This window comes from Oncorhynchus mykiss, chromosome 5 (genome assembly GCF_057628025.1).
Source record: "Oncorhynchus mykiss isolate SJ-2025 chromosome 5, ASM5762802v1, whole genome shotgun sequence".
Taxonomy (NCBI): domain Eukaryota; kingdom Metazoa; phylum Chordata; class Actinopteri; order Salmoniformes; family Salmonidae; genus Oncorhynchus; species Oncorhynchus mykiss.
Genome location: NC_143026.1, coordinates 41344272 through 41369502, shown reverse-complemented (window position 1 = coordinate 41369502; position 25231 = coordinate 41344272). Strand labels below are relative to the sequence as shown.

The 25231-nt window shown below is 44.7% G+C and overlaps 1 protein-coding gene across 1 annotated transcript in view; it reads left to right on the top strand.

Moving 5' to 3' along the window:
* Positions 1-25231, top strand: part of LOC110523832 (tetratricopeptide repeat protein 28) — a 96224-nt gene that overhangs the window by 52094 nt on the left and 18899 nt on the right. The window contains exons 4-9 of the mRNA XM_036977520.2: positions 3369-3532; positions 3648-3756; positions 4167-4297; positions 5240-5461; positions 7236-7424; positions 9055-9151. Of these exons, the coding sequence (XP_036833415.2) occupies positions 3369-3532; positions 3648-3756; positions 4167-4297; positions 5240-5461; positions 7236-7424; positions 9055-9151 (912 nt within the window). The remainder of the gene's footprint in view (positions 1-3368; positions 3533-3647; positions 3757-4166; positions 4298-5239; positions 5462-7235; positions 7425-9054; positions 9152-25231) is intronic.

Below are 25231 nucleotides of genomic sequence, written 5' to 3'. Positions count from 1 at the left end.
TGGATCAAGCGTACTATAACGTATACGCACTGAGTCAGGAAGCAGGTGCAGAAGGTGAGTTTGATAATGAGAAACATGAAGATAAACAACACAGGAGTAGCGTACTGAACGTAAACAAAACCAATACTGCCTGAAGACTGAGGCTACTGAGGGATGAATAAAGGGAGAGTAATCAGGGTGATTTTCGTTAACTGTTGTCACGTCTACCCCTGCTCCTCCTCTCCGGCGTTCGACGTCGCCAGTTTACTAACCACAGGTCCTGACAACACTTCATTACGCACACCTGCGCCTCATCATCAGGTACACTTGGACCATATCACTTCCCTGATTACTCCCTCTCTATATACAGTACGCCATTGTTATGTTCCAACACTCTCTCCATCTTGTGCCTACTGCATAACAGTTCTTTTTAAGGCTTGGTTCCAATAGTTCATATTTTTTTCTGAGAGATCTCTGCAAGGTTTTGTATATCTTACCTATCATATGAGTATCTGTTTCTGACTCAAATAGGATTCCCTCTGCATTGCTCTGATGTCCAAAAGCTTTCAGGTCGAAATTTCATGACGTAAAACTTTTAAGTTGCATATACAGTGGAGCAAAAAAGTATTTAGTCAGCCACCAATTGTGCAAGTTCTCCCACTTAAAAAGATGAGAGAGGCCTGTAATTTTCATCATAGGTACACTTCAACTATGACAGACAAAATGAGAGAAAAACATTTCAGAAAATCACATTGTAGGATTTTTTATGAATGTATTTGCAAATGATGGTGGAAAATAAGTATTTGGTCAATAACAAAAGTTTATCTCAATACTTTGTTATATACCCTTTGTTGGCAATGACAGAGGTTAAACATTTTCTGTAAGTCTTCACAAGGTTTTCACACACTGTTGCTGGTATTTTGGCCCATTCCTCCATGCAGATCTCCTCTAGAGCAGTGATGTTTTGGGGCTGTTGCTGGGCAACACGGACTTTCAACTCCCTCCAAAGATTTTCTATGGGGTTGAGATCTGGAGACTGGCTAGGCCACTCCAGGACCTTGAAATGCTTCTTACGAAGCCACTCCTTCGTTGCCTGGGCGGTGTGTTTGGGATCATTGTCATGCTGAAAGACCCAGCCACGTTTCAATGCCCTTGCTGATGGAAGGAGGTTTTCACTCAAAATCTCACGATACATGGCCCCAATCATTATTTCCTTTAGACGGATCAGTCGTCCTGGTCCCTTTGCAGAAAAACAGCCCCAAAGCATGATGTTTCCACCCCCATGGTTCACAGTAGGTATGGTGTTCTTTGGATGCAACTCAGCATTCAAATGCTCTCTAGCAAACTTCAGACGGGCCTGGACATGTACTGGCTTAAGCAGGGGGACACGTCTGGCACTGCAGGATTTGAGTCCCTGGCGGCGTAGTGTGTTACTGATGGTAGGCTTTATTACTTTGGTCCCAGCTCTCTGCAGGTCATTCACTAGGTCCCCCCGTGTGGTTCTGGGATTTTTGCTCACCGTTCTTGTGTTAATTTTGACCCCACGGGGTGAGATCTTGCGTGGAGCCCCAGATCGAGGGAGATTATCAGTGGTCTTGTATGTCTTCCATCTCCTAATAATTGCTCCCACAGTTGATTTCTTCAAACCAAGCTGCTTACCTATTGCAGATTCAGTCTTCCCAGCCTGGTTCAGGTCTACAATTTTGTGTCTGGTGTCCTTTGACAGCTCTTTGGTCTTGGCCATAGTGGAGTTTGGAGTGTGACTGTTTGAGGTTGTGGACAGGTGTCTTTTATACTGATAACAAGTTCAAACAGGTGCCATTAATACAGGTAACGAGTGGAGGACAGAGGAGCATCTTAAAGAAGAAGTTACAGGTCTGTGAGAGCCAGAAATCTGAAATCTGTGAGAGCCAGAAACCCAGATGTGCTCAATTGGATTCAGGTCTGGGGAACGGGCGGACCAGTCCATAGCATCAATGCCTTCCTCTTGCAGGAACTGCTGACACACTCCAGCCACATGAGGTCTAGCATTGTCTTGCATTAGGAGGAACCCAGGGCCAACCGTACCAGCATATGGTCTCACAAGGGGCCTAAGGATCTCATCTCGGTACCTAATGGCAGTCAGGCTACCTCTGGTGAGCACATGGAGGGCTGTGCGGCCCCCCAAAGATATGCCACCCCACACCATGACTGACCCACCGCCAAACCGGTCATGCTGGAGGATGTTGCAGGCAGCAGAATGTTCTCCACGGCGCCTCCAGACTGTCACGTCTGTCACATGTGCTCAGTGTGAACCTGCTTTCATCTGTGAAGAGCACAGGGCACCAGTGGCGAATTTGCCAATCTTGGTGTTCTCTGGCAAATTTCAAACGTCCTGCACGGTGTTGGGCTGTAAGCACAACCCCCACCTGTGGATGTCGGGCCCTCCTACCACCCTCATGGAGTCTGTTTCTGACCGTTTGAGCAGACACATGCACATTTGTGGCCTGCTGGAGGTCATTTTGCAGGGCTCTGGCAGTGCTCCTCCTTGCACAAAGGCGGAGGTAGTGGTCCTGCTGCTGGGTTGTTGCCCTCCTACGGCCTCCTCCACGTCTCCTGATGTACTGGCCTGTCTCCTGGTAGCGCCTCAATGCTCTGGACACTACGCTGACAGACACAGCAAACCTTCTTGCCACAGCTCGCATTGATGTGCCATCCTGGATGAGCTGCACTACCTGAGCCACTTGTGTGGGTTGTAGACTCCGTCTCATGCTACCATTAGAGTGAAAGCACCGCCAGCATTCAAAGGTGACCAAAACATCAGCCAGGAAACATAGGAACTGAGAAGTGGTCTGTGGTAACAAACTGCAGAACCACTCCTTTATTGGGGGTGTCTTGCTAATTACCTATAATTTCCACCTGTTGTCTATTCCATTTGCACAAAAGCATGTGACATTTATTGTCAATCAGTGTTGCTTCCTAAGTGGACAGTTTGATTTCACAGAAGTGTGATTGACTTGGAGTTACATTGTGTTGTTTAAGTGTTCCCTTTATTTTTTTGAGCAGTGTATATTGTTGATACTATGTATTGGACAGTGAGAGGCATTGAAGCGGGCGGTTGGCCATATCGGCACTCCCCAGAAGAAGCACTCCTCCATAGGAATGTATAAATTATATTTCAATTTAATGTTTCAAGGACAAAATGCCATGTATTTAACTATTTTGTTGTTGTTGTTGGGACAGTAACATTATAACTTTTTTTAAATATACTTAATTTTTATGTTTAGCTTACATAATATCAATTTAAAGTTTGCATTACGGTGTTGGTAATAGAATAAACATTGCAAAAACAAATGTATACATTAATAAATGCATTTCGATAGCTGTGTGTGTGTGTGTGTCTCCCGTAGACTCTCTAGAACCCACCTACCATCAGCTGCAGAGGATGAAGCTGGACAAGAGTCCGTTCGTGGTGGTGTGTGTGATTGGTCAGGAGCTGCTGACCGCTGGTTACCACGGCGCCTCAGTGGTGGTCCTGGAGGCGGGGCTAAAGATCGGCACATGCTCTCTGAAGGCAAGGCAGTTTGTGTGTGTGTGTGTGTGTGTCTGTGTCTGTGTCTGTGTGTGTGTGTTTCTATGTGTGTGTGATGATCATTGAGTTTCTTCTTTCTTCTCGGTTCTTTCTGAAGCTCCGAGGTTCAGTGTTCTCTGCTCTTAGCTCAGCCTACTGGTCGCTAGGCAACACAGAGAAGAGCACAGGATACATGCAGCAAGACCTGGAGGTGGCCAAGACGCTAGGTACACACACACCCACCCACACAGAGCTCACAAGCATTTCACTGTATTATTTTACACCTGCTGTATCCTGTGCGTGTGACAATACTACTTGAAACGCACAATTGCTTTCACTCACACAATTTGCACGCATACACACACTAGGTATGGGTGGAGAGACAGATGTCGCTGTACGTGTGACTTAAGACTGTGATAACCCACTGAGTGGAAGACAAGGCATTGCTATGTGAGCTAACAATGGTCATCAGGTCTCAAGCAAGGTTACTGATAATGTGAGTGTAGTTAACGGAACCACCTCCACCACATCATTTATTAGCAGAAATCTGCAGGCTTCAAACCCAAATGAACTGGAACATTTAACACCGTCTAAGAAGCCTTATGTCCACACCCACCTCATTATCATGCCTTCCCAGGTGACCAATCAGGCGAGTGCCGAGCTCACGGGAACCTAGGCTCTGCTTACTTCTCCAAGGTCAACTACAGGGAGGCTTTGACCAATCACAGACATCAGCTGGTCCTCGCCATGAAACTCAAGGACAGAGAGGTGTGTGTGTGTGTGTGTGTGTGTGTGTGAGATCGTTCTATCGTGTACTTCTCCTTCTCTTGCCCCTTCTTCTATTCAGGATCCATGCTGAGTTGCTCTCAGTCAGAGCAATGTGACAATGTAACAAAGTCTGCTCTTGAGCTGCTCCACTCACTGTTCATGACTAAAATACAATGTGGAGGAATGAGAAGCAAATCTCTGTATTATGGGGAACTTGAACGTACACCTTGCAGACCTGACTGTGTGAATGTCAGTACAGCTGTATGGTTATGCTGTGTCGTCACATGTCGTTGTATATGTTATTCAATGTTCATTGTTTGTTTAGTATTGTACGAAACATGCCTTTCAGTATGTTAACCTTGTTCATGCACATTCTGAATATGCTGTACAATGTGTGTGTGTGTGTGTTTTAGCGTGTGTGGAGGACAGCTGTGTCCGAGCTCAGAGTCATTAAAAGGCCTCCTAGGTGTCAAATCGATAAGACACCTGTCACCAAGATGAATGGGTGCTTGAACAGGTCCATTCTAATGAAAGCAGTGTGTGTGTGTGTGTGTGTTTAGAGCGGAGGACATTGAGGTGTGTCTGTGCCATGGTTATTGAGTCTCCTCTCCAGTCGACACCGCATGTCCACAGCCTGAGGTTCTTCAAACACACTCATCATTATACACCTCATCTTTCCTACTGTGTTTAGTTTTCTTTAGATCGTGTGTGTGTGTGTGTGTGTGTGTGTGTGTGTGTGTCTGTGTGTGTGTGTGTCTGTGTGTGTGTGTGTGTGTGTGTGTGCGTGTGCGTGTGTTTGTGTCTTTCTAAGATGCCTCCTGTGGCAGTGTTAATGTGGTGCGATGGTAGCCTCAAGGTTAGAGAGGCGGGCCAGTCACCAGAGGGTTGCCGGTTTGAAGGGCTGAGGACAAATCAAATGAGTGTGTGTGTGTTTGTCTCTAGGCTGCGTCCGCTGCGCTGAGCAGCCTTGGCCATGTGTACACAGCGATCGCGGACTATCCCAACGCCCTGGCCAGCCATAAGCAGTGTGTGCTGTTGGCACGGCAGACCCAGTGCCCGCTGTCAGAGGCTCGCCAGCTGGGCAATATGGGCGCTGTCTACACCGCACTGGGAGACTTCACCAACGCTATGCAGTGTCACCAGCAACACCTGGATATAGCTAAGGTATTTAACTAATGAAGAACCATACACGCATACATACAAAAACATGTATGCATGACCCTGGGTCGGGGTCAATTATTTTACAATTCAGGAAGTGAATTGAAATTCCAATGATTTTTCTCTCGATGTGTCTTTTATTTCACCCAATCTTTTCAGTGTATTGTGTTAAAGGCATGGAATAAAATCAACATTTACAGTTAAAGTCGGAAGTTTACATACGCCTTAGCCAAATACAGTTTAACTCAGTCTTTCATCATTCCTGACATTTAAATCGTAGTAAAAATCCCCTGTCTTAGGTCAGTTAGGATCACCACTTTATTTTTAGAATGGGAAATGTCAGAATAACAGTAGAGAGAATTATTTATTTCAGCTTTTATTTCTTTCATCACATTCCCAGTGGGTCAGAAGTTTACATACACTCAATTAGTATTTGGTAGCATTGCCTTTAAATTGGTTAACTTGGGTCAAATGTTTCCTGTAGCCTTCCACAAGCTTCCCACAATAAGTTGGGTGAATTTTGGACCATTCCTCCTGACAGAGTTGCTGTAACTGAGTCAGGTTTGTAGGTCTCCTTGCTTGCCCACGTTTTTCAGTTCTGTCCACAAATGTTCTATGGGATTGAGGTCAGGGCTTTGTGATGGCCACTCCAATACCTTGACTTTGTTGTCCTTAAGCCATTTTGCCACAACTTTGGAAGTATGCTTTGCAACCAAGCTTTAACTTCCTGACTGATGTCTTGAGATGTTGCTTCAATATATCCACCAAATGTTCTTCTCTCATGATGCCACCTATTTTGTGAAGTGCACCAGTCCCTCCTGCAGCAAACCACCACAACAACATGATGCTGCCACCCCCGTGCTTCCCGGTTGGGAAGCCTCCCCCTTTTCCCTCCAAACACAACGATGGTCATTATGCCCAAACAGTCCTATTTTTGTTTCATCAGACCAGAGGACATTTCTCCAAAAAGTACGATCTTTGTCCCCATGTGCAGTTTCAAACTGTAGTCTGGCTTTTTTATGGAGGTTTTGGAGCAGTGGCTTCTGCCTTGCACCCTTTCAGGTTATGTCGATAGGACTTGTTTTACTGTGGATACAGATACTTTTGTACCTGTTTCCTCCAGCATCTTCACGAGGTCCTTTGCTGTTGTTCTGGGATTGATTTGCACTCTTTGCACCAAAATACATTAATCTCTAGGAGACAGAACGCGTCTCCTTCCTGAGCGTTATGACGGCTGTGTGGTCCCATGGTGTTTATACTTGCGTACTATTGTTTGTACAGATGAACGTGGTACCTTCAGGTGTTTGGAAATTGCTCCCAAGGATGAACCAGACTTGTGGAGGTCTACAATTGTTTTTCTGAGGTCTTGGCTAATTTCTTTTGATTTTCCCATGATGTCAAGCAAAGAGGCACTGAGTTCGAAGGTAGGTCTTGAAATACATCTACAGGTACACCTCTAATTGACTCAAATGATGTCAATTAGCCTGTCAGAAGCTTCTAAAGCCATGACATCATTATCTGGAATTTTCCAAGCTGTTTGAAGGCACAGTCAACTTAGTGTATGTACACTTCTGACCCACTGGAATTGTGACACAGTGAATTATAAGTGAAATAATCCGTCTGTAAACAATTGTTAGAAAAATGACTTGTGTCATGCACAAAGTAGATGTCCTAACCGACTTGCCAAGACTATAGTTTGTTAACAAGAAATTTGTGGAGTGGTTGAAAAATGTATTTAAACTTCCGACTTCAACTGTATATTCTCTGATGTGATCTGCAGACCCTGGGTAATGGTCCTGAGGAGGCGCGGGCGTACAGTAACCTGGGCAGTGCCCACCACAGCCAGAGAGACTTTGACAAGGCTGTGTCCTACCACACCCTGGTGCTGCAGCTGGCTCAGGAGCTGGAGGACAGGACTATACAGATGAGGGCTTACGCCGGCCTGGGACATGCTGCTCGCTGCATGCAGGTAGTAAACCACACACATACTGTACACACAAAGATATACACACCGGTGCTTGACCAGTGTGCCGTAACAGCACCTCCAGTTTAGCGGCGTAGCGGCTCCTATATAAAACAAAGTGGATTATCACCGGCCCGGATTCAGACATAGCTTCTAAAAACAAAAGGTTGATCAAAGTGTAATGAAGGCGGGATCTCCATTGGAATAGCAATTGAGAGTGGGCATTCATTTCCTGATTCCGCTTTGTTCAAGTTTATTTGCAGCTCTTCTGTGAATGTGGTGTATTGTGTTTTCCTTTTAAAATATATTATCAATCACTTAAAAATCTACAGTACATGTCAGCCGTGATCAGAATTAGGCCTACCGTTCTGCACATCTCTCTGTTGACTAACATTTACAGATAATTATCTCACTAGTGAACTATTTAGCTGTAAGCAATAATGTCTTTGACTCGTTGTCGCCTTTCCTCTGGCACTGTTGAGAAATAAATCTGACCATTATTGGAAAGCTGGGATTCCCCTCTATATTCTAAGAATAGCCTAATTGACAAATAACTGACATGCTGTGCATGATCTCCCATGATTACCATGCTTCGAAGTAACCTACCTTATCCGTTTCATACCTGATCCATTGAATGAGGGAATAATTGTATAAAAGACATGTTTTTGGTTGTAATGTTGCAATATTTAAATCAAGGTGTAACGCCCTGGCCGTAGAGATCCTTTTAATTCTCTATTTGGTTAGGTCAGGGTGTGACTAGGGTGGGCAATCTAGGTGATCTATTTCTTTGTTTGGCCTGGTATAGTTCCCAATCAGAGGCAAGCTGTCTATCGTTGTCTCTGATTGGGGATCATACTTACGTAGCTTTTTCCCCACCTTAGTTTGTGGGATCTTGATTTTTGTATAGTTACTGTGTAGCCTGCAGAACGTTACGGTTGTTTATATATATATATATTGTTTTATTTGGTGTTCATCTAATAAAGTAAGATGTACACTTACCACGCTGCACCTTGGTCTCCTCAATCCGACGACGAGCGTAACACTTGGGTGGCCAACAATTCTCCAGGAGAGATACTGGGTGTGCAGGCTATTGTTCGAGCCCAGCTCGAACACACCACATTGTAGCCTAAACATCAGCTGCTCAACAGGACCTTGATAGGCAGATCGTATGTGTTTAAGGGCTGGATTAAAAGCCTGCACACCCAGTAGCTCTCCAGATGGAGGGTTTTAGACATTAGCACCAACAGTGCATTTAGTCTACTTTGTGGGGGGTTAAGTGACTTGATCAACGGCAGGAGATAATAGGCCTACACGGGATCAGAAACCAGCAGCCTTCTAGCGTCAATACCACATTCACGCTGTCATTCTTATGGAGGATACATAGAGACGGTTAAAAGGCCATCTGTCAAAAACGTGTACAAACCCTTAAATGACTAAACAAAGGTCGGTATAGCATAATGTCATTTGGAAATGTTTTGCGAACATAGTCTAATGGGACCGGCGTGAAAAAAAAGACAGCTCCTGCACCTTTTTCATCCCAAGTCAAGCACTGACACACACACACACACACACACACACACACACACACACACACACACACACACACACACACCATAACTATCCATATGTTCTCCAGGACTTGGAGAGGGCAGGCCAGTACCACCAGCAACAGCTGGACATAGCGGAGGAGCTGCAGGACAGAGCTGCACAGGGACGAGCTTCATCCAACCTGGGTAAGACATGATGACGGTGTCCTACACTCTCTGGCTCTCTCTATTAGACAGTTATCTGTTTTGTGTTTCTCCCTTGGGATCAGAAGGTTGTGAATTGGACACCATCACAGATACAAGAGCTGTCCCCCAATAGCCTGACCAGTTAAATGCCACATCGACCAGCAGCATTCAGGAGAGACAGAGAGGCCAGGTCAATAGAATGAAGGACAATAGTATAGACATTTTACAGACAATCCGTGGCAGTATAAACAGTTGTTCTGTGTTTATTATCTAGATACAGCATTGTTTTGTTAGTGGGGTTTGTCCAATTCCCCTCTCCAGCCCACAAACGCCTCACCTGCTTTCAGCCCAGGTGTGATAGCAGGACACCAGAGCTGTGTCCTATCACATGACTCCACTAGTGCTTCTCTGGCCAATCAACACTTATGTTTTATTAACGAGGTTTAGGGTTCCGCGACCATGATGATATTTGAGACTTTCTGAATCTGACCCCACTGCTGAGTGGACATTAACTTACCTACCTGTGTGGTGTGTGTGTTCTGAGTGTAGGACTGCTTACTTACTTGAGCACCATGGAGAGATCTATTTTTCTTAGTCTCTCTCTCACTGTTTCTGTCTCTCTTGCTGTTCTGTTCTCGCTTTAACGATTGAGCGCTTGTTCAACTAAACAGCAAGCTAAACTCTTAACCACACTACTTCCTCCAAGGAACAGGCATGTGTTGCAATTGGCAGGTTTAATAATGTGGAGAAGTGTGAAACAGTGGAGACACAGGGCATATGTAACAGAAATGGCTTAACTAGTTAAACGTAATACATTTACTGGCATTGATAACATTAACAGGTTGGCTAAACATACAAACATATCAGTCAGAAAGGTTAGCTAAGTGGCTAACTGAAAAACCACTTGAAAGAACAGAGCTAGCATGCTAACTAGCTAGCAAAAATGCTAATAACCTGTCAACGTGTATAGAGTGGTAACCTCGGTTAAACGCCCACCTCAGAGGAAGTTGCCTCACCTATAGAGAGAAATAATAATCCCGTATTTTTGTAGGCACTAACTCAGCCATGGTTCGTTGAACAAAGCCTATGGGAAAATTCATGGATTTTTATTTATGCTGAAAATAAGGTCTGTGGTAAACACCTCGAAGACTGACGCCAGAGAGGAAGAGGCGAAGCGAGGGACAATTGGGGCAAAAATCTGTCTTCTCCAGCAGGTGGCGGTGTTTTATTCATTTCGCTCACCAAGCGAGGAGTTTTTGTATGGAGGTCAATGAGAGAATGTCAAATAAATTTGTACTGATATAAGTAGGACACGTGACATCCCTGCAACTTTGAGAAAAAAACACGTTATATTGAAGTTGTCTCGAGATGGCTATGCATATATATGACATATGGCTAGTAGCATAGCATCTCTCTCCATTGAATACAGGCGGTTGACAAAAACAACCCTCATCGAATATTTTTAAAAGTATTAAAATAATTAGATGTATCCACCAATCCGAAGAGAGGAATAGGCTGGAGCTTGACAGCCCGCCATTCTGCTCTGTGGACAACGACCATTGTTAGGGTGGAGACATACAATAGCAGTCAAATGTCTGGACACACCTTCTCATTCCAGGATTTTCCTTTATTTTTACTATTTTCTAGTAACAGACACATCTCAACATCAACTGTTCAGAGGAGACTGCGTGAATCAGACCTTCATGGTCGAATTTCTGCAAAGAAACCACTACTAAATGACACCAATAAGAAGAAGAGACTTGCTTGGGCCAAGAAACATCAGCAATGGACATTAGACCGGTGGAGTCTAGTGTCCAAGTCCAAATTTGAGATTTTTGGTACCAACTGCTGTGTGTTTGTGAGACGCAGAGTAGGTGAACGGATGATTTCCGCATGTGTGGTTCCCACTGTGAAGCATGGAGGAGGTGGTGTGATGGTGTGGGGGTGCTTTGCTGGTGACACTGTCTGTGATTTATTTAGAATTCAAGGCACACTTAACCAGCATGGCTAAAACAGCATTCTGCAGCGATACGCCATCCCATCTAGTTTGCGCTTAGTGGGACTCATTTGTTTTTCAAGAGGACAATGACCCAAAACACACCTCCAGGCTGTGTAAGGGCTATTTGACCACAGAGAGTGATGGATGTTGCATCAGATGACCTGGCCTCCACAATCACCCGATCTCAACTCAATTGAGATAGTTTCGGATGAGTTGTACCACAGAGTGAAGGAAAAGCAGCCAACAAGTGCTGAGCATGTGGGAACTCCTTCATGACAATTGGAAAAGCATTTCTCATGAAGCTGCTTGAGAGAATGCCAAGAGTGTGCAAAGCTGTCATCAAGGCAAAGGGTGGCTACTTTGAAGAATCTAAAATATATTTTGATTTGTTAAACCCTTTTTTGGTTACTTCATGATTCCATATGTGATATTTCAAAGTTGTGATGTCTTCATTATTATTCTACAACGTAGAAAATAGTAAAAAAATAAAGAAAAACCCTTGAATGAGTACATGTAGGTGTGTCCAAGCTTTTGACTGGTACTGTATATATCCAAATCTCTGCTGACGCAGGCTACTAAAGGTGTCCGCATGCTTTCCAGCTGAAAGATTTTGGAATAATTTGTGTACATGATGACATTTTGTGATGTTTGTTCATTTTGGACTTCAGTAAGTTTTTTGGGGCTGTTCAGGCACACAGAAACATTTCGAGGCAAGCCGAAGTCGGTAGCCGAAGTATACGCCCATTCATCGGTGATTGGTCAACAGTAGGGATTCTTCAGTCTGTTGTCGTTCAACGAAAGACTACTCGTTCTCATGAAAATGTTTTCATTGAGAAATACTGTTAGGTGTAAAATTGAGCGATTTCAGATCTCCTCTGCAAAAGTGTAAAAAATTAATGGCAGATTTCTTGAGTTATCTTAGATTAATTCAGACTATTTTGAGGAAGTGTATACTGGCTAGGGTGTTTCAAAATGGAAAAAGAGTACTATTGCCACTTTTTCTCATTTTTCAAGCGGTCTTTTAAAGCTGCAATATGTAACTTTTTGGGCGACCAGACCAAATTCACATAGAAATAGATCTGTCATTCTCAGTGAAAGCAAGTCTAAGAAGCGGTAAATCTGTCCTATATGCGCTATTTCTATGCTTCCCATTCTTAAGTTTCATTTTTGCGTCTTTTACTACCAATATTATTGGTTATGGAAAATATATTTCACAGCGGCTTAGATGATACAATGATTCTCTACACTATACATTCTTGTTTTGCCACAAACTGAAATTAGACAAACTATTAGAATTTTGGCAACCAGGAAATAGTGGAGCGATTTCTGCATAGTGCAGCTTTAAGGGAGTGCAAGCACACTCGTTCGGGTCACCGAGACACCAGCCGTACTGAAGCAAGCTGACGCCTTTATGCATATTCAGGATTTGGGTGTGGGAACGTTGTGGTGATTTCCACATATAGCAGAGAAATAACAACAAATAAGGCACCAACTGACAGCTGTCAATGTAACTAGCTAGCATGCTATCCTTACCTAGCTAATGCATGTTATGTGGGCGCCATTTCAGTTAAAGAAATTGTAAGTTAGGTGAAAATAATTATTGTTAAGAGATGAGTCTCAGGTAAACCATGCCTACGAGTTGTTGACATGATGAGGGTTGACGTTTATCAGACTCTCAAAACCATTCATCTTGAGTGGAGAGGGGGTTGTAAAATGCAATCATATCACACAATTTTACTATTTATAAAATGGTCATATGTGTTTTTCATTCAGACTATCTAAACAATAAGTGAAATTGGACAAAGTATCCAATGGATTAGGATAATTTGCTGGTAAAAAAAAGTGGAGATGAAAAAACATTAGTCTGCACCCCCTATTTTAATTTGCTCCATGGCTCAGACAGCCAAGTGTAGGCTATAGCGAGAGACAGAAGAGGACACCACAGTTTTTTTCTGGTTCAATGAAAGTCAATGAACTAAGTAAACCAGACCCAGCTGATATTGCATTGGTGTCTTTGGGAGACCCACCGCGTTAAGGAGACCGGAACTCACACATATTTGCAATGGTAAACGGCCTGAGTGAACTATCGTCATTCATCAACCATCTTTGAGGTAGCCAAATACACTACAGCCATGTACACCACCAAAATATGTGGACGCCTGCTCGTCGAACATCTCATTCCAATATCATGGACATTAATATGGAGTTGGAGTTACCTTTTACTGGAACTCCCTTGACCCGAAGGAGCCCGAACCATAAACAACCCAGACCATTATTCCTCCTCCACCAAACTTAGCACTATGCATTAGACAGGTAGCATTCTCCTGGCATCTGCCAAACTCAGATTTGTCCATCGGACTGCCAGATGGTGAAGCGTGATTCATCACGCCAGAGAGCGTGTTTCCACTGCCCCAGAGTCCAATGGCGGCGAGCTTTACACCACTCCAGCCGACATTTGGCATTCCGCATGGTGATCTTAGGCTTGTGTGCGGCTGCTCGTCCATGGAACCCATTTCATGAAGCTCCCGACGAACAATTCTTGGGCTGACATTACTTCCAGAAGCAGTTTGGAACTCGGTAGTGAATGTTACAACCGAGGACAGACACATTTTTTTACGTACTATGCGCTTCAGCACTCGGCAGTCCCATTCTGTGAGCTTGTGTGGCCCACCACCACTTCATGTTAACAGCACTTGCAGTTGACAATGACAGCTCTAGCAGGGCAGAAATTTGACGGACTGACTTGTAAAGGTGGCTTCTCATGATGGTGCCACGTTGCTGCCACGGTGCCACGTCTTCAGTATGGGCCATTCTACTGCCGATGTTTGTCTATGGAGATTTATGGCAGTGTGCTCGATTTTATGCAACGTGTGTGGCTGAAATAGCCGAATCCACTAAGTTGAAGGCGTGTCCACATACTTTGGTATATATAGTGTATTATCTGTTATATTGCTCAGCTCAGTCGTGACTCACGAACTTTGCAGGTGTTCCTGATGAATAAATAATGCCATGCTGGTGAGTGGTACCCTTAAAATAAAACCCAGCTCTGAAAAGAATTTACACATCATCTCATAGGAAAAGACACATAAGACTCACGGAAACGTCCGAAGTCACACATTCGAATTTGGCAGTTCTAGCCCAAATATATCAAAGCCTATTTTGACTAAAACAATGACATATTGACTTACATCTTTGTGTTTCTCTGTTATGTCAGTCACTGACAGTCACTCAATTAACCCATGTCAGCTAAAACATTTTACATTGATAAGTTAGTCTAGCGGCGAGCTTTCTAGACTTGTAGTGTAATCATGGTCGAATTACCGACCGCGGGCCACCATTGATTTTGCTAGTCACTCTCACTCAGATATATCAAAAACTGCAATCATTTCTCTTCACCCTATGGCAAAATGTGTAGTTTTGCATGAAATTAGTTATAATATTGCAAAATCTTCTCTCCGCCCCATGGTAAAATGTGTAGATTTGGTAAAATGTTTCGGCTGCATGTCAGTGAGTACAAAAATACAATAATACAATGTCTTCTTTTGTATTTTCCAATCAACCCTGATGTGCATTTTGATAGCATACCTCTCTCTTTTGAATGTATAGTGTTGTTTACTAGGTGTTGTCCAATTAATTTTAACTATTGGCTGTTCTGTGACCATGCTTTGTCACAAAACAGCTTTGTTCAAAAAGACATTGTACTCGCTGACGAAGGCCATTCGGCCTAAACGTGTCAAGAGTTTTTATATCTTTGTTCCATTGAACATGCCATAAAGGCATTTTACTTAATTATATAAGAAGTGCCTTGGTTCTCCATTCTTTTTAATAAGTAATCACATAGGAATTGGTAATTGTTGCTAGTTATCCCATGAAGCCATCACCAAAAAACACATTTGAATCTTCTGCTGTGGTTTGGCAACTTCCTGTTCTTTGACAGACTCTGGCTGGATTAAAGACGACGCAAAGTTTGGAAAATGTCAAAGTATGCAGCATCCGTCTTGCACCGGAGCCTTCAACCACAAGGGGGCGATGCGATTCCACTCCGTTGTTGACGTCCCCGTTGAAATGCATGACATCCGGCGCAACGTGATGGAGTGCTTAGGGATAATGTGAACTAGGCTTAAAGGGCAACTCCGCCACTTTTCGGCCTCAGTTTTATTATCTCCCACACAATACCAGTGTCAACATACAGTATGTGGAAAAGTTTTGTAGTTACATCTTAAAAAGTGATTTTCAAACACTATGAGATTTCCGGGGATGTGGGGAGCAAGAAAATACCCTCCCCTGGGCTAGAAACTCGTTGCAGGTTTTGAAAATCAACGTTTTTTACTTTGACCCTACCCTGTCATGTCAGAGAAGCATTTTTTACTTGACCTTTTAAACCACAGATCATTGAAAAGCGCTGTTTTCACATATAATGAGTGTACAAAACATTAGGAATACCTTCATAATATTGCCCTCCGACAAGCTTCAATTCGTCTACAAGGTGTCGAAAGCGTTCCACAAGGATGCTAGCCCATGTTGACTCCAATGCTTCCCACAGTTGTTTCAAGTTGGCCGGATGTCCTTTGGGTGGTGGACCGTTTCTAATACACATGGGAAACTGTTGAGCATGAAAAACCTGGCAGCGTTGCAGATCTTGACACAAACGGGTGCGCCTGGCACCTACTACCATACCCTGTTCAAAGGCACTTAAATATTTTGTCTTGCCCATTCACCCTCTGAATGGCACACACACAATCTTTGCCTCAATGATTAAAAATCCTTCTTTAACCTGTCTCCTCCCCTTTATCTACACTGATTGAAGTGGATTTAACAGGTGACATTAATAAGGGATCCATAGCTTTCACCTGGATTCACCTGGTCAGTCTATGTCATGGAAAAAGCAGGTATTCCTAATGTCTTGAACACTCAGTGTATGTAGACACTACTTTGGTGCTGGAGATGTTGAATATGGGTCGAAAAGTGGCGGAATTTCCCTTCAACGCCTGCCTCAGACCACTCATGAAAAGCTACGATGCATTTCTTGCCCTTCCAAATCAAATCAAATCAAATTTTATTTGTCACATACACATGGTTAGCAGATGTTAATGCGAGTGTAGCGAAATGCTTGTGCTTCTAGTTCCGACAATGCAGTAATAACAAGTAATCTAACTAACAATTCCAAAACTACTGTCTTGTACACAGTGTAAGGGGATAAAGAATATGTACATAAGGATATATGAATGAGTGATGGTACAGAGCAGCATAGGCAAGATACAGTAGATGGTATCGAGTACAGTATGTACAAATGAGATGAGTATGTAAACAAAGTGGCATAGTTAAAGTGGCTAGTGATACATGTATTACATAAGGATACAGTCGATGATATAGAGTACAGTATATACGTATGCATATGAGATGAATAATGTAGGGTAAGTAACATTATATAAGGTAGCATTGTTTAAAGTGGCTAGTGATATATTTACATCATTTCCCATCAATTCCCATTATTAAAGTGGCTGGAGTTGAGTCAGTGTCAGTGTGTTGGCAGCAGCCACTCAGTGTTAGTGGTGGCTGTTTAACAGTCTGATGGCCTTGAGATAGAAGCTGTTTTTCAGTCTCTCGGTCCCAGCTTTGATGCACCTGTACTGACCTCGCCTTCTGAATGATAGCGGGGTGAACAGGCAGTGGCTCGGGTGGTTGATGTCCTTGATGATCTTTATGGCCTTCCTGTGACATCGGGTGGTGTAGGTGTCCTGGAGGGCAGGTAGTTTGCCCCCGGTGATGCGTTGTGCAGACCTCACTACCCTCTGGAGAGCCTTACGGTTGAGGGCGGTGCAGTTGCCATACCAGGCGGTGATACAGCCCACCAGGATGCTCTCGATTGTGCATCTGTAGAAGTTTGTGAGTGCTTTTGGTGACAAGCCAAATTTCTTCAGCCTCCTGAGGTTGAAGAGGCGCTGCTGCGCCTTCTTCACGATGCTGTCTGTGTGAGTGGACCAATTCAGTTTGTCTGTGATGTGTATGCCGAGGAACTTAAAACTTGCTACCCTCTCCACTACTGTTCCATCGATGTGGATAGGGGGGTGTTCCCTCTGCTGTTTCCTGAAGTCCACAATCATCTCCTTAGTTTTGTTGACGTTGAGTGTGAGGTTATTTTCCTGACACCACACTCCGAGGGCCCTCACCTCCTCCCTGTAGGCCGTCTCGTCGTTGTTGGTAATCAAGCCTACCACTGTTGTGTCGTCCGCAAACTTGATGATTGAGTTGGAGGCGTGCGTGGCCACGCAGTCGTGGGTGAACAGGGATTACAGGAGAGGGCTCAGAACGCACCCTTGTGGGGCCCCAGTGTTGAGGATCAGCGGGGAGGAGATGTTGTTGCCTACCCTCACCACCTGGGGGCGGCCCGTCAGGAAGTCCAGTACCCAGTTGCACAGGGCGGGGTCGAGACCCAGGGTCTCGAGCTTGATGACGAGCTTGGAGGGTACTATGGTGTTGAATGCCGAGCTGTAGTCGATGAACAGCATTCTCACATAGGTATTCCTCTTGTCCAGATGGGTTAGGGCAGTGTGCAGTGTGGTTGAGATTGCATCGTCTGTGGACCTATTTGGGCGGTAAGCAAATTGGAGTGGGTCTAGGGTGTCAGGTAGGGTGGAGGTGATATGGTCCTTGACTAGTCTCTCAAAGCACTTCATGATGACGGATGTGAGTGCTACGGGGCGGTAGTCGTTTAGCTCAGTTACCTTAGCTTTCTTGGGAACAGGAACAATGGTGGCCCTCTTGAAGCATGTGGGAACAGCAGACTGGTATAGGGATTGATTGAATATGTCCGTAAACACACCGGCCAGCTGGTCTGCGCATGCTCTGAGGGCGCGGCTGGGGATGCCGTCTGGGCCTGCAGCCTTGCGAGGGTTAACACGTTTAAATGTCTTACTCACCTCGGCTGCAGTGAAGGAGAGACCGCATGTTTTCGTTGCAGGCCGTGTCAGTGGCACTGTATTGTCCTCAAAGCGGGCAAAAAAGTTATTTAGTCTGCCTGGGAGCAAGACATCCTGGTCCGTGACTGTGCTGGATTTCTTCCTGTAGTCCGTGATTGACTGTAGACCCTGCCACATGCCTCTTGTGTCTGAGCCGTTGAATTGAGATTCTACTTTGTCTCTGTACTGGCGCTTAGCTTGTTTGATAGCCTTGCGGAGGGAATAGCTGCACTGTTTGTATTCGGTCATGTTACCAGACACCTTGCCCTGATTAAAAGCAGTGGTTCGCGCTTTCAGTTTCACACGAATGCTGCCATCAATCCACAGTTTCTGGTTAGGGAATGTTTTAATCGTTGCTATGGGAACGACATCTTCAACGCACGTTCTAATGAACTCGCACACCGAATCAGCGTATTCGTCAATGTTGTTATCTGATGCAATACGAAACATCTCCCAGTCCACGTGATGGAAGCAGTCTTGGAGTGTGGAGTCAGCTTGGTCGGACCAGCGTTGGACAGACCTCAGCGTGGGAGCCTCTTGTTTTAGTTTCTGTCTGTAGGCAGGGATCAACAAAATGGAGTCGTGGTCAGCTTTTCCGAAAGGGGGGCGGGGCAGGGCCTTATATGCGTTGCGGAAGTTAGAGTAACAATGATCCAAGGTCTTTCCACCCCTGGTTGCGCAATCGATATGCTGATAAAATTTAGGGAGTCTTGTTTTCAGATTAGCCTTGTTAAAATCCCCAGCTACAATGAATGCAGCCTCCGCGTCTCACTTTCAACACAGAAGATCTCCGCTAAACATAGAAGTTCACCTCCGCTAAAACAGTGTTTATTTGTAGTCAACTTCAAATACAAAGTTGCCAATGTCTTTGCAATTATTGCAAACAAGCAAAGAATAAAGAGATGCTTCAAATTAAAACCGAGATGAATACATACAGCAGGGGTTCTCAACAATAAACCCTAAGAGGTAAGATGATTAATTGCACACAATCTATATTTAGGCTAGTTATATTAACAGTAAACAAATGCAGTAAATGGCTGCCGTTTTACGGGCTCCTAACCAACTGTGCTATTTTGTTTGTAACTTATTTTGTACATAAAGTTCCTGCCGTTACTTATGACCGAAAAGAGCTTAAGGACATCAGAACAGCGATTACTGGACAAAGATTTTTTCTTTAATAAGTCTGACGTGACAGATACACTGCTTTCCAGAGACCAGGCCCAAATCCCTTTCATTCGCGTGAAGAAAAGGCGGAGATACAGAGGGAGAAGGTCGGGGTACCTTGTGATGATTCGTAAGCGAGTGGGGAAATCGCCACTACCATCGGTTCTATTGGCCAACGTGCAGTCACTGGAAAACAAACTCCATGATCTATGATCGAAATGGACATTAAAAACTAATATCTTATGTTTCACCGAGTCGTGGCTGAACGACGACACGGATAATATAGAGCTGGCTGGGTTTTCCATGCATCGGCAGGACAGAGCAGCTACATCTGTTAAGACAAGGGGCGGGGGTGTGTGTCTACAGTATTTGTCAATAACAATAACAATAACAATGTCTGATATTAAAGAAGTCTTCAGGTTTTGTCTCGCCTGAGGTAGAGTACCTCATGATAAGCTGTAGACCACACTATCTACAGGTCAACATTCACAGACCACACTATCTACCAAGAGAGTTCTCATCTATATTATACGTAACTGTCTATTTATCACCACAAACCGATGCTGCCACTAAGACCGCACTCAACAAGCTGTATAAGGTCATAAGCATGCGTGAGAGCACCAGCTGTTCCAGATGACTGTGTGATCATGCTCTCCATAGCCAATGTGAGCAAGACCTTTAAACAGGTCAACATTCACAAGGCCGCAGGGACAGACGGATTATCAGGGCATGTACTCAGAGCATGCATGGACCAACTGGCAAGTGTCTCCACTGACATTTTCAAGCTCTCCCTGACTGAATCTGTAATACCTACATGTTTCTAGCAGACCACCATAGTCCTTGTGCGAAGGTCACCGCCCTGTGGCACTCACGTCGGTAGCCTTGAAGTGCTTTGAAAGGCTGGTCATGGCTCACATCAACACCATCATCCCAGAAACCTAAACCAACTCCAATTCGCATTCCGCCCCAACAGATCCACAGATGACGCAATCTCAATTGCACTCCACACGGCCCTTTCCCACCTGGACAAATGGACACCTATGTGAGAATGCTGTTCATTGACTACAGCTCAGTGTTCAACACCATAGTGCCCACTAAGCTAAGGACTAAACACCTCCCTCTGCAACTGGATCCTGGACTTCCTGATGGGCCACCCACCCAGATGGTAAGGGTAGGCAACAACACATCTGCGACACTGATCCTTAACACGGGGGCCTCTCAGGGGTGCATGCTTAACCACTTCCTGTACTCCCTGTTCACCCATGACTGCGTGGCCAAGCACGACTCCAACACCATCATTAAGTTTGCTAAAGACACAATAGTGGTAGGCCTGATCACCGACAACTATGAGACAGCCTATAGGGTGGAGGTCAGAGACCTGGCAGTGTGCCAAACAGGCCCCCATTAACATCGACAGGGCTGTAGTGGAGCGGGTCGAGAGTTTCAAGTTCCTTAGTGTCCACATGACCAACAAACTATCATGGTCCAAACACACCAAGACAATCATGAAGAGGGCACAACAACACCTTTTTCCCCTCAGGAGACTGAAGAGATTTGGCATGGGTCCCCAGATCCTCAAAAAGTTATACCGCTGAACCATCAAGAGCATCCTGACCGGTTGCATCACCGCCTGGTATGGCAACTCCTCGGTATCCGACCGTAAGGCGCTACAGAGGGTAGTGCGTATGGCCCAATACATTACTGGGGCCAAGCTTCCTGCCATCCAGGACCTATATACTAGGCGGTTTCAGAGGAAAGCCCAAAAAATTGTCACAGACTCCATTCAGCCAAGTTCAGCCAAGCCAAGTGGTACCGGAGCGCCAATAGAACATAGCCTATTTATTTCTGTAATGAAACATCTCGATGTGTAGCTATACCCAGGGGCATCACGTGGGTTAGTGCATTGGAATTGTATTGAATTCTGCTTATATCATGCTATACCACAACAAACATACAAGTAAAAGAAACGCTTTTGACCAAGAAGTGACAGGTTCAAATGGCACGAAATCTCACTGCGCTCTATCAGCACCGTGGACACACTAAGGCAAGATTTTGACACAAACCTACCAGCTAAATTGTTTCAATATTACCTTTTCAAAAGAGCTGCAGCTTCCTCGATGCTCTGTGGAACTTCCTGAGTAATCGATCATTACATTCTCCCAGAAATCTTCTTGTAAGATCCCTGTCAAATGCCGGTTGGATTTGTTGAGCTTCCCTCGGGTGTAGCGTCCTTCTTCTGTGCTGACTGAACATGTTTTTCAAAGTGGAAAAAGTTCTCAGACCACACAGATTTTTGTCCGGTCTAACTTGACCAGACTTTCCTGGTGAACATGGCAAACAGCCACACTGTTCAGTCTCTTCTGTGTCATTGATGTTCTGAGACATCTTTTCAGTCTTCTCAGGGCACTGAAGCTTCTCTCAGCCTCAGCAGAGGATGCAGGAACAGCAAGAAAAAGTCTCACTAAAGTTTCTACTTGCTTTGAAGAGACTTCTCACTTTTGCTTCCATGTTCTTGATGATATTGACCCTCTGCGAGCAGGTGTATCATGCCCTGGCCATAGAGAGGCTTTTTATTCTCTATTTTGGTTAGGCCAGGGTGTGACTAGGGTGGACGATCTATGTTCTTTTTTCTATGTTTTTGTATTTCTTTGTTTTTGGCCAGGTATGGTTCTCAATCAGGGACAGCTGTCTGTCGTTGTCTCTGATTGAGAACCATACTTAGGTAGCCTGTTTTCCCACTCTTGTTTGTGGGTAGTTATTTTCTGGTTAGTGTTTGTACCTGTCAGAACTGTTCGGTTATCGTTTTGTTGTTTTTGTTTGTGTATTCATTTTTGATTAAAAGTATTATGGATACCTACCACGCTGCACTTTGGTCCTCCTCTCCTTCTTCCACCAACGAAAATTGTTACAAGGAAATAATCTTCTTGACAACATCACTGAGCGGCGCTGATTACTTTTAGATTTGAGCAGGGTGCTCCTACCTCAGCAGCTTCACCCGGTCACTTGACGGGCCATAGCCTGGTTCAACCCGAACCACCTTAATTGATTTAAAGGGGTTTTCAGGGGATGGGTATGTGGCTGAGCCCTGGTAATTCCCGTTCTTTACGTTTGAACATTTCACATACAGACACACACACTACAGGTTCAGTGGCCAATGGCCCAACAAATTGTGGAAACACACACACACACTGGATCAGACCGACAGACAGTCTCCCTCGCTGTCTCTCTCCTCCACTCATCACATGGTCATAGAGCCGTCCATAAAAATATTTGATTGAGACAGGTGGGTGTCCACCACAAAGTGCTGCATGTCAAGATGACACTCGCATGTCTTGATCAATGAGAGAAGATTTGAAATAGACAAGATTGTGGCGCACACCCCCTGAAACTAGACATAGATGTTTAGAAGACATTGGTTGTCTTCCAAGTCGGGAATAAAGAGAGTTTCAACAGTGGTGGAAAAAGTACCCAATTGTCATACTTGAGTAAAAGTAAAGATACCTTAACAGAAAAAGTAAAAGTGAAAGTCACCCAGTAAAATACTACTTGAGTAAAAGTCTAAAAGTATTTGATTTTAAATATACTTAAAGTATCAAAAGTAAATGTAATTTTTAAAAATATACTCGAAGTATCGAAGTAAAAGTATAAATCTTTTCAAATTCCATATATATTGCAAAGTCGATGGCACAATTTTCTTGTTTTTTAAATTTACGTATTATCGGGTACACTCCAACACTTAGACATCATTCACAAATGAAGCATTTGTGTTTAGTGAGTCCGCCAAATCAGAGGCAGTAGGGATGAGCAGGAATGTTCTCTTGATAAGTGCATGAATTGGACCATTTTCCTGTCCTGTATAGAATTCAAAATGTAACGAGTACTTTTGGGTGTCAAGGAAATGTATGGAGTAAAAAGTACATCCTTTTCTTTAGGAATGTAGTGGAGTAAAATTAAAAGTTGTCAAATATATAAATAGTAAAGTAAAGTACAGATAACCCAAAAAACGACTTAAGTAGTACTTTAAAGTAGTTTTACTTAAGTACTTTACACCACTGAGTATTGACAAGTTAAGGTTGGTTGAAAATTCTCTGTGCTATGCAAAACAGTACCTAACCTGTAATGGCTAATGAAACATCACATTAGTCCGTTATAATCCGCTAGCTAAGGTTGCTGGTAGCTACTGAATTGTAATGTGATAGCTATGTGATGCTCCATATCACAGTTATGGCTTAGCTACTGTAAAGTACAGCAAATCATTTTTCAACTAACCTGTTCCTGACGATATTTTTCTTTGTTCTCGATACAGGGAAAATGGGTATCTAATAAATGTCCAGTTGCAGGTGGTGCTACAAAAACCAGAGACAATTATTAAAGATATTAAGTCTATGTTTTGTACCGCACTTGGAGGTTCCTCGCCATCTTAGGTTCTGCACATTATTATGATTACATTGTTTTGGTTTTTAACCTTTATTTAACTAGGCAGGCCTGTTAAAAACAAATTCTTATTTACAATGATGGCCTACACCGGCCAAACCCGGACGGCACAGGGCCAATTGTGCGCCGCCCAGTATCTTTGCAGGATCTAGTCGTTTCTAAGGTTTTTGATAGAACCACCTGCAACTGGACATTTATAAGATACACTTTTTCCCCATATCGAGAACAAAGAAAATATCGCCAGTGTCACGCTCGTTATAATAAGTGGACCAAAGTGCAGCGTGATCTGGGTTCCACATCTTTTTATTACTAATTGAAACTCACAGCAAATCAAAACAATAAATCTCAAACGAAATGTGAAGCTAACAATAGTACTAACAGGCAACTATCCATAGTCAAGATCCCACCACAACACAAAGGGGAAATGGCTGCCTAAATATGATCCCCAATCAGAGACAATGATAAACAGCTGCCTCTGATTGGGAACCATACCAGGCCAACATAGAAATATAAATCACCTAGATGACCCACCCTAGTCACACCCCGACCTAACCAACATAGAGAATAAAAAGCTCTCTATGGTCAGGGCGTAACAGTACACCCCCGCAAAGGTGCGGACTCTGACCGCAAAACCTGACTCAATAGGGGAGGGTCCGGGTGGGCATCTACCGTTGGGGGCGGCTCCGGTGCAGGGCGAAGTACCCACTCCGCTCGCGGATACTTCATCTTCAATGGCGGCTCTGGTGCGGGGATCGTCGCCGAATGCTCCGGACCGTGGATCGTCGCCGGGGGCTCTGGACCGTGGATCATCGCCGGAGGAACCGGACCATGGATCGTCGCCGGGGGCACTGGACCGCAGACCGTCGCTGGAGGCTCTGGACCGCAGACCGTCGCTGGAGGCTCTGGACCGCAGACCGTCGCCAGAAGCTCTGGACTGGGAACTGTCGTAGGAAGCTCTGGACTGGGAACTGTCGCTGGAAGCTTGGTGCGTGGGGCCGGCACTGGTGGCACCGGGATGGTGACACGCACCTCAGCACGAGCGCGAGGAGCAGGCACAGGACATACTGGACTGTGGAGGCGCACTGGAGGCCTGATGCGTGGGACCGGCACAGGTGGCACCGGGCTGGTGACACGCACCTCAGGGCGAGTGCGGGGAGGAGGCACAGGACGCACTGGACTGTGGAGGCGTACCGGAGGCCCGATGCGTGGGACCGGCACTGTTGGTACCGGGCTGATGACACGCACCTCAGGGCGTGTGCGGGAGGAGGCACAGGACGTACTGGACTGTGTACACGCACTCCAAGGAGAGTGTGAGGAGCAGGAACAGGACGCACCTGACTGGGAAGACGCACTTGAGGGAGAGTGCGAGGAGCAGGCACAGGACGTTCCGGACTGGGAAAGCGCAGTTGGGGGAGAGTGCGAGGAGCAGGCACAGGACGTACTGGGTTGTGAAGGTGCATTGGAGACCTGGTGCATATAGCTGGCATCAATTGTTCCGGAACTTTAACACACTTCTCATGACGA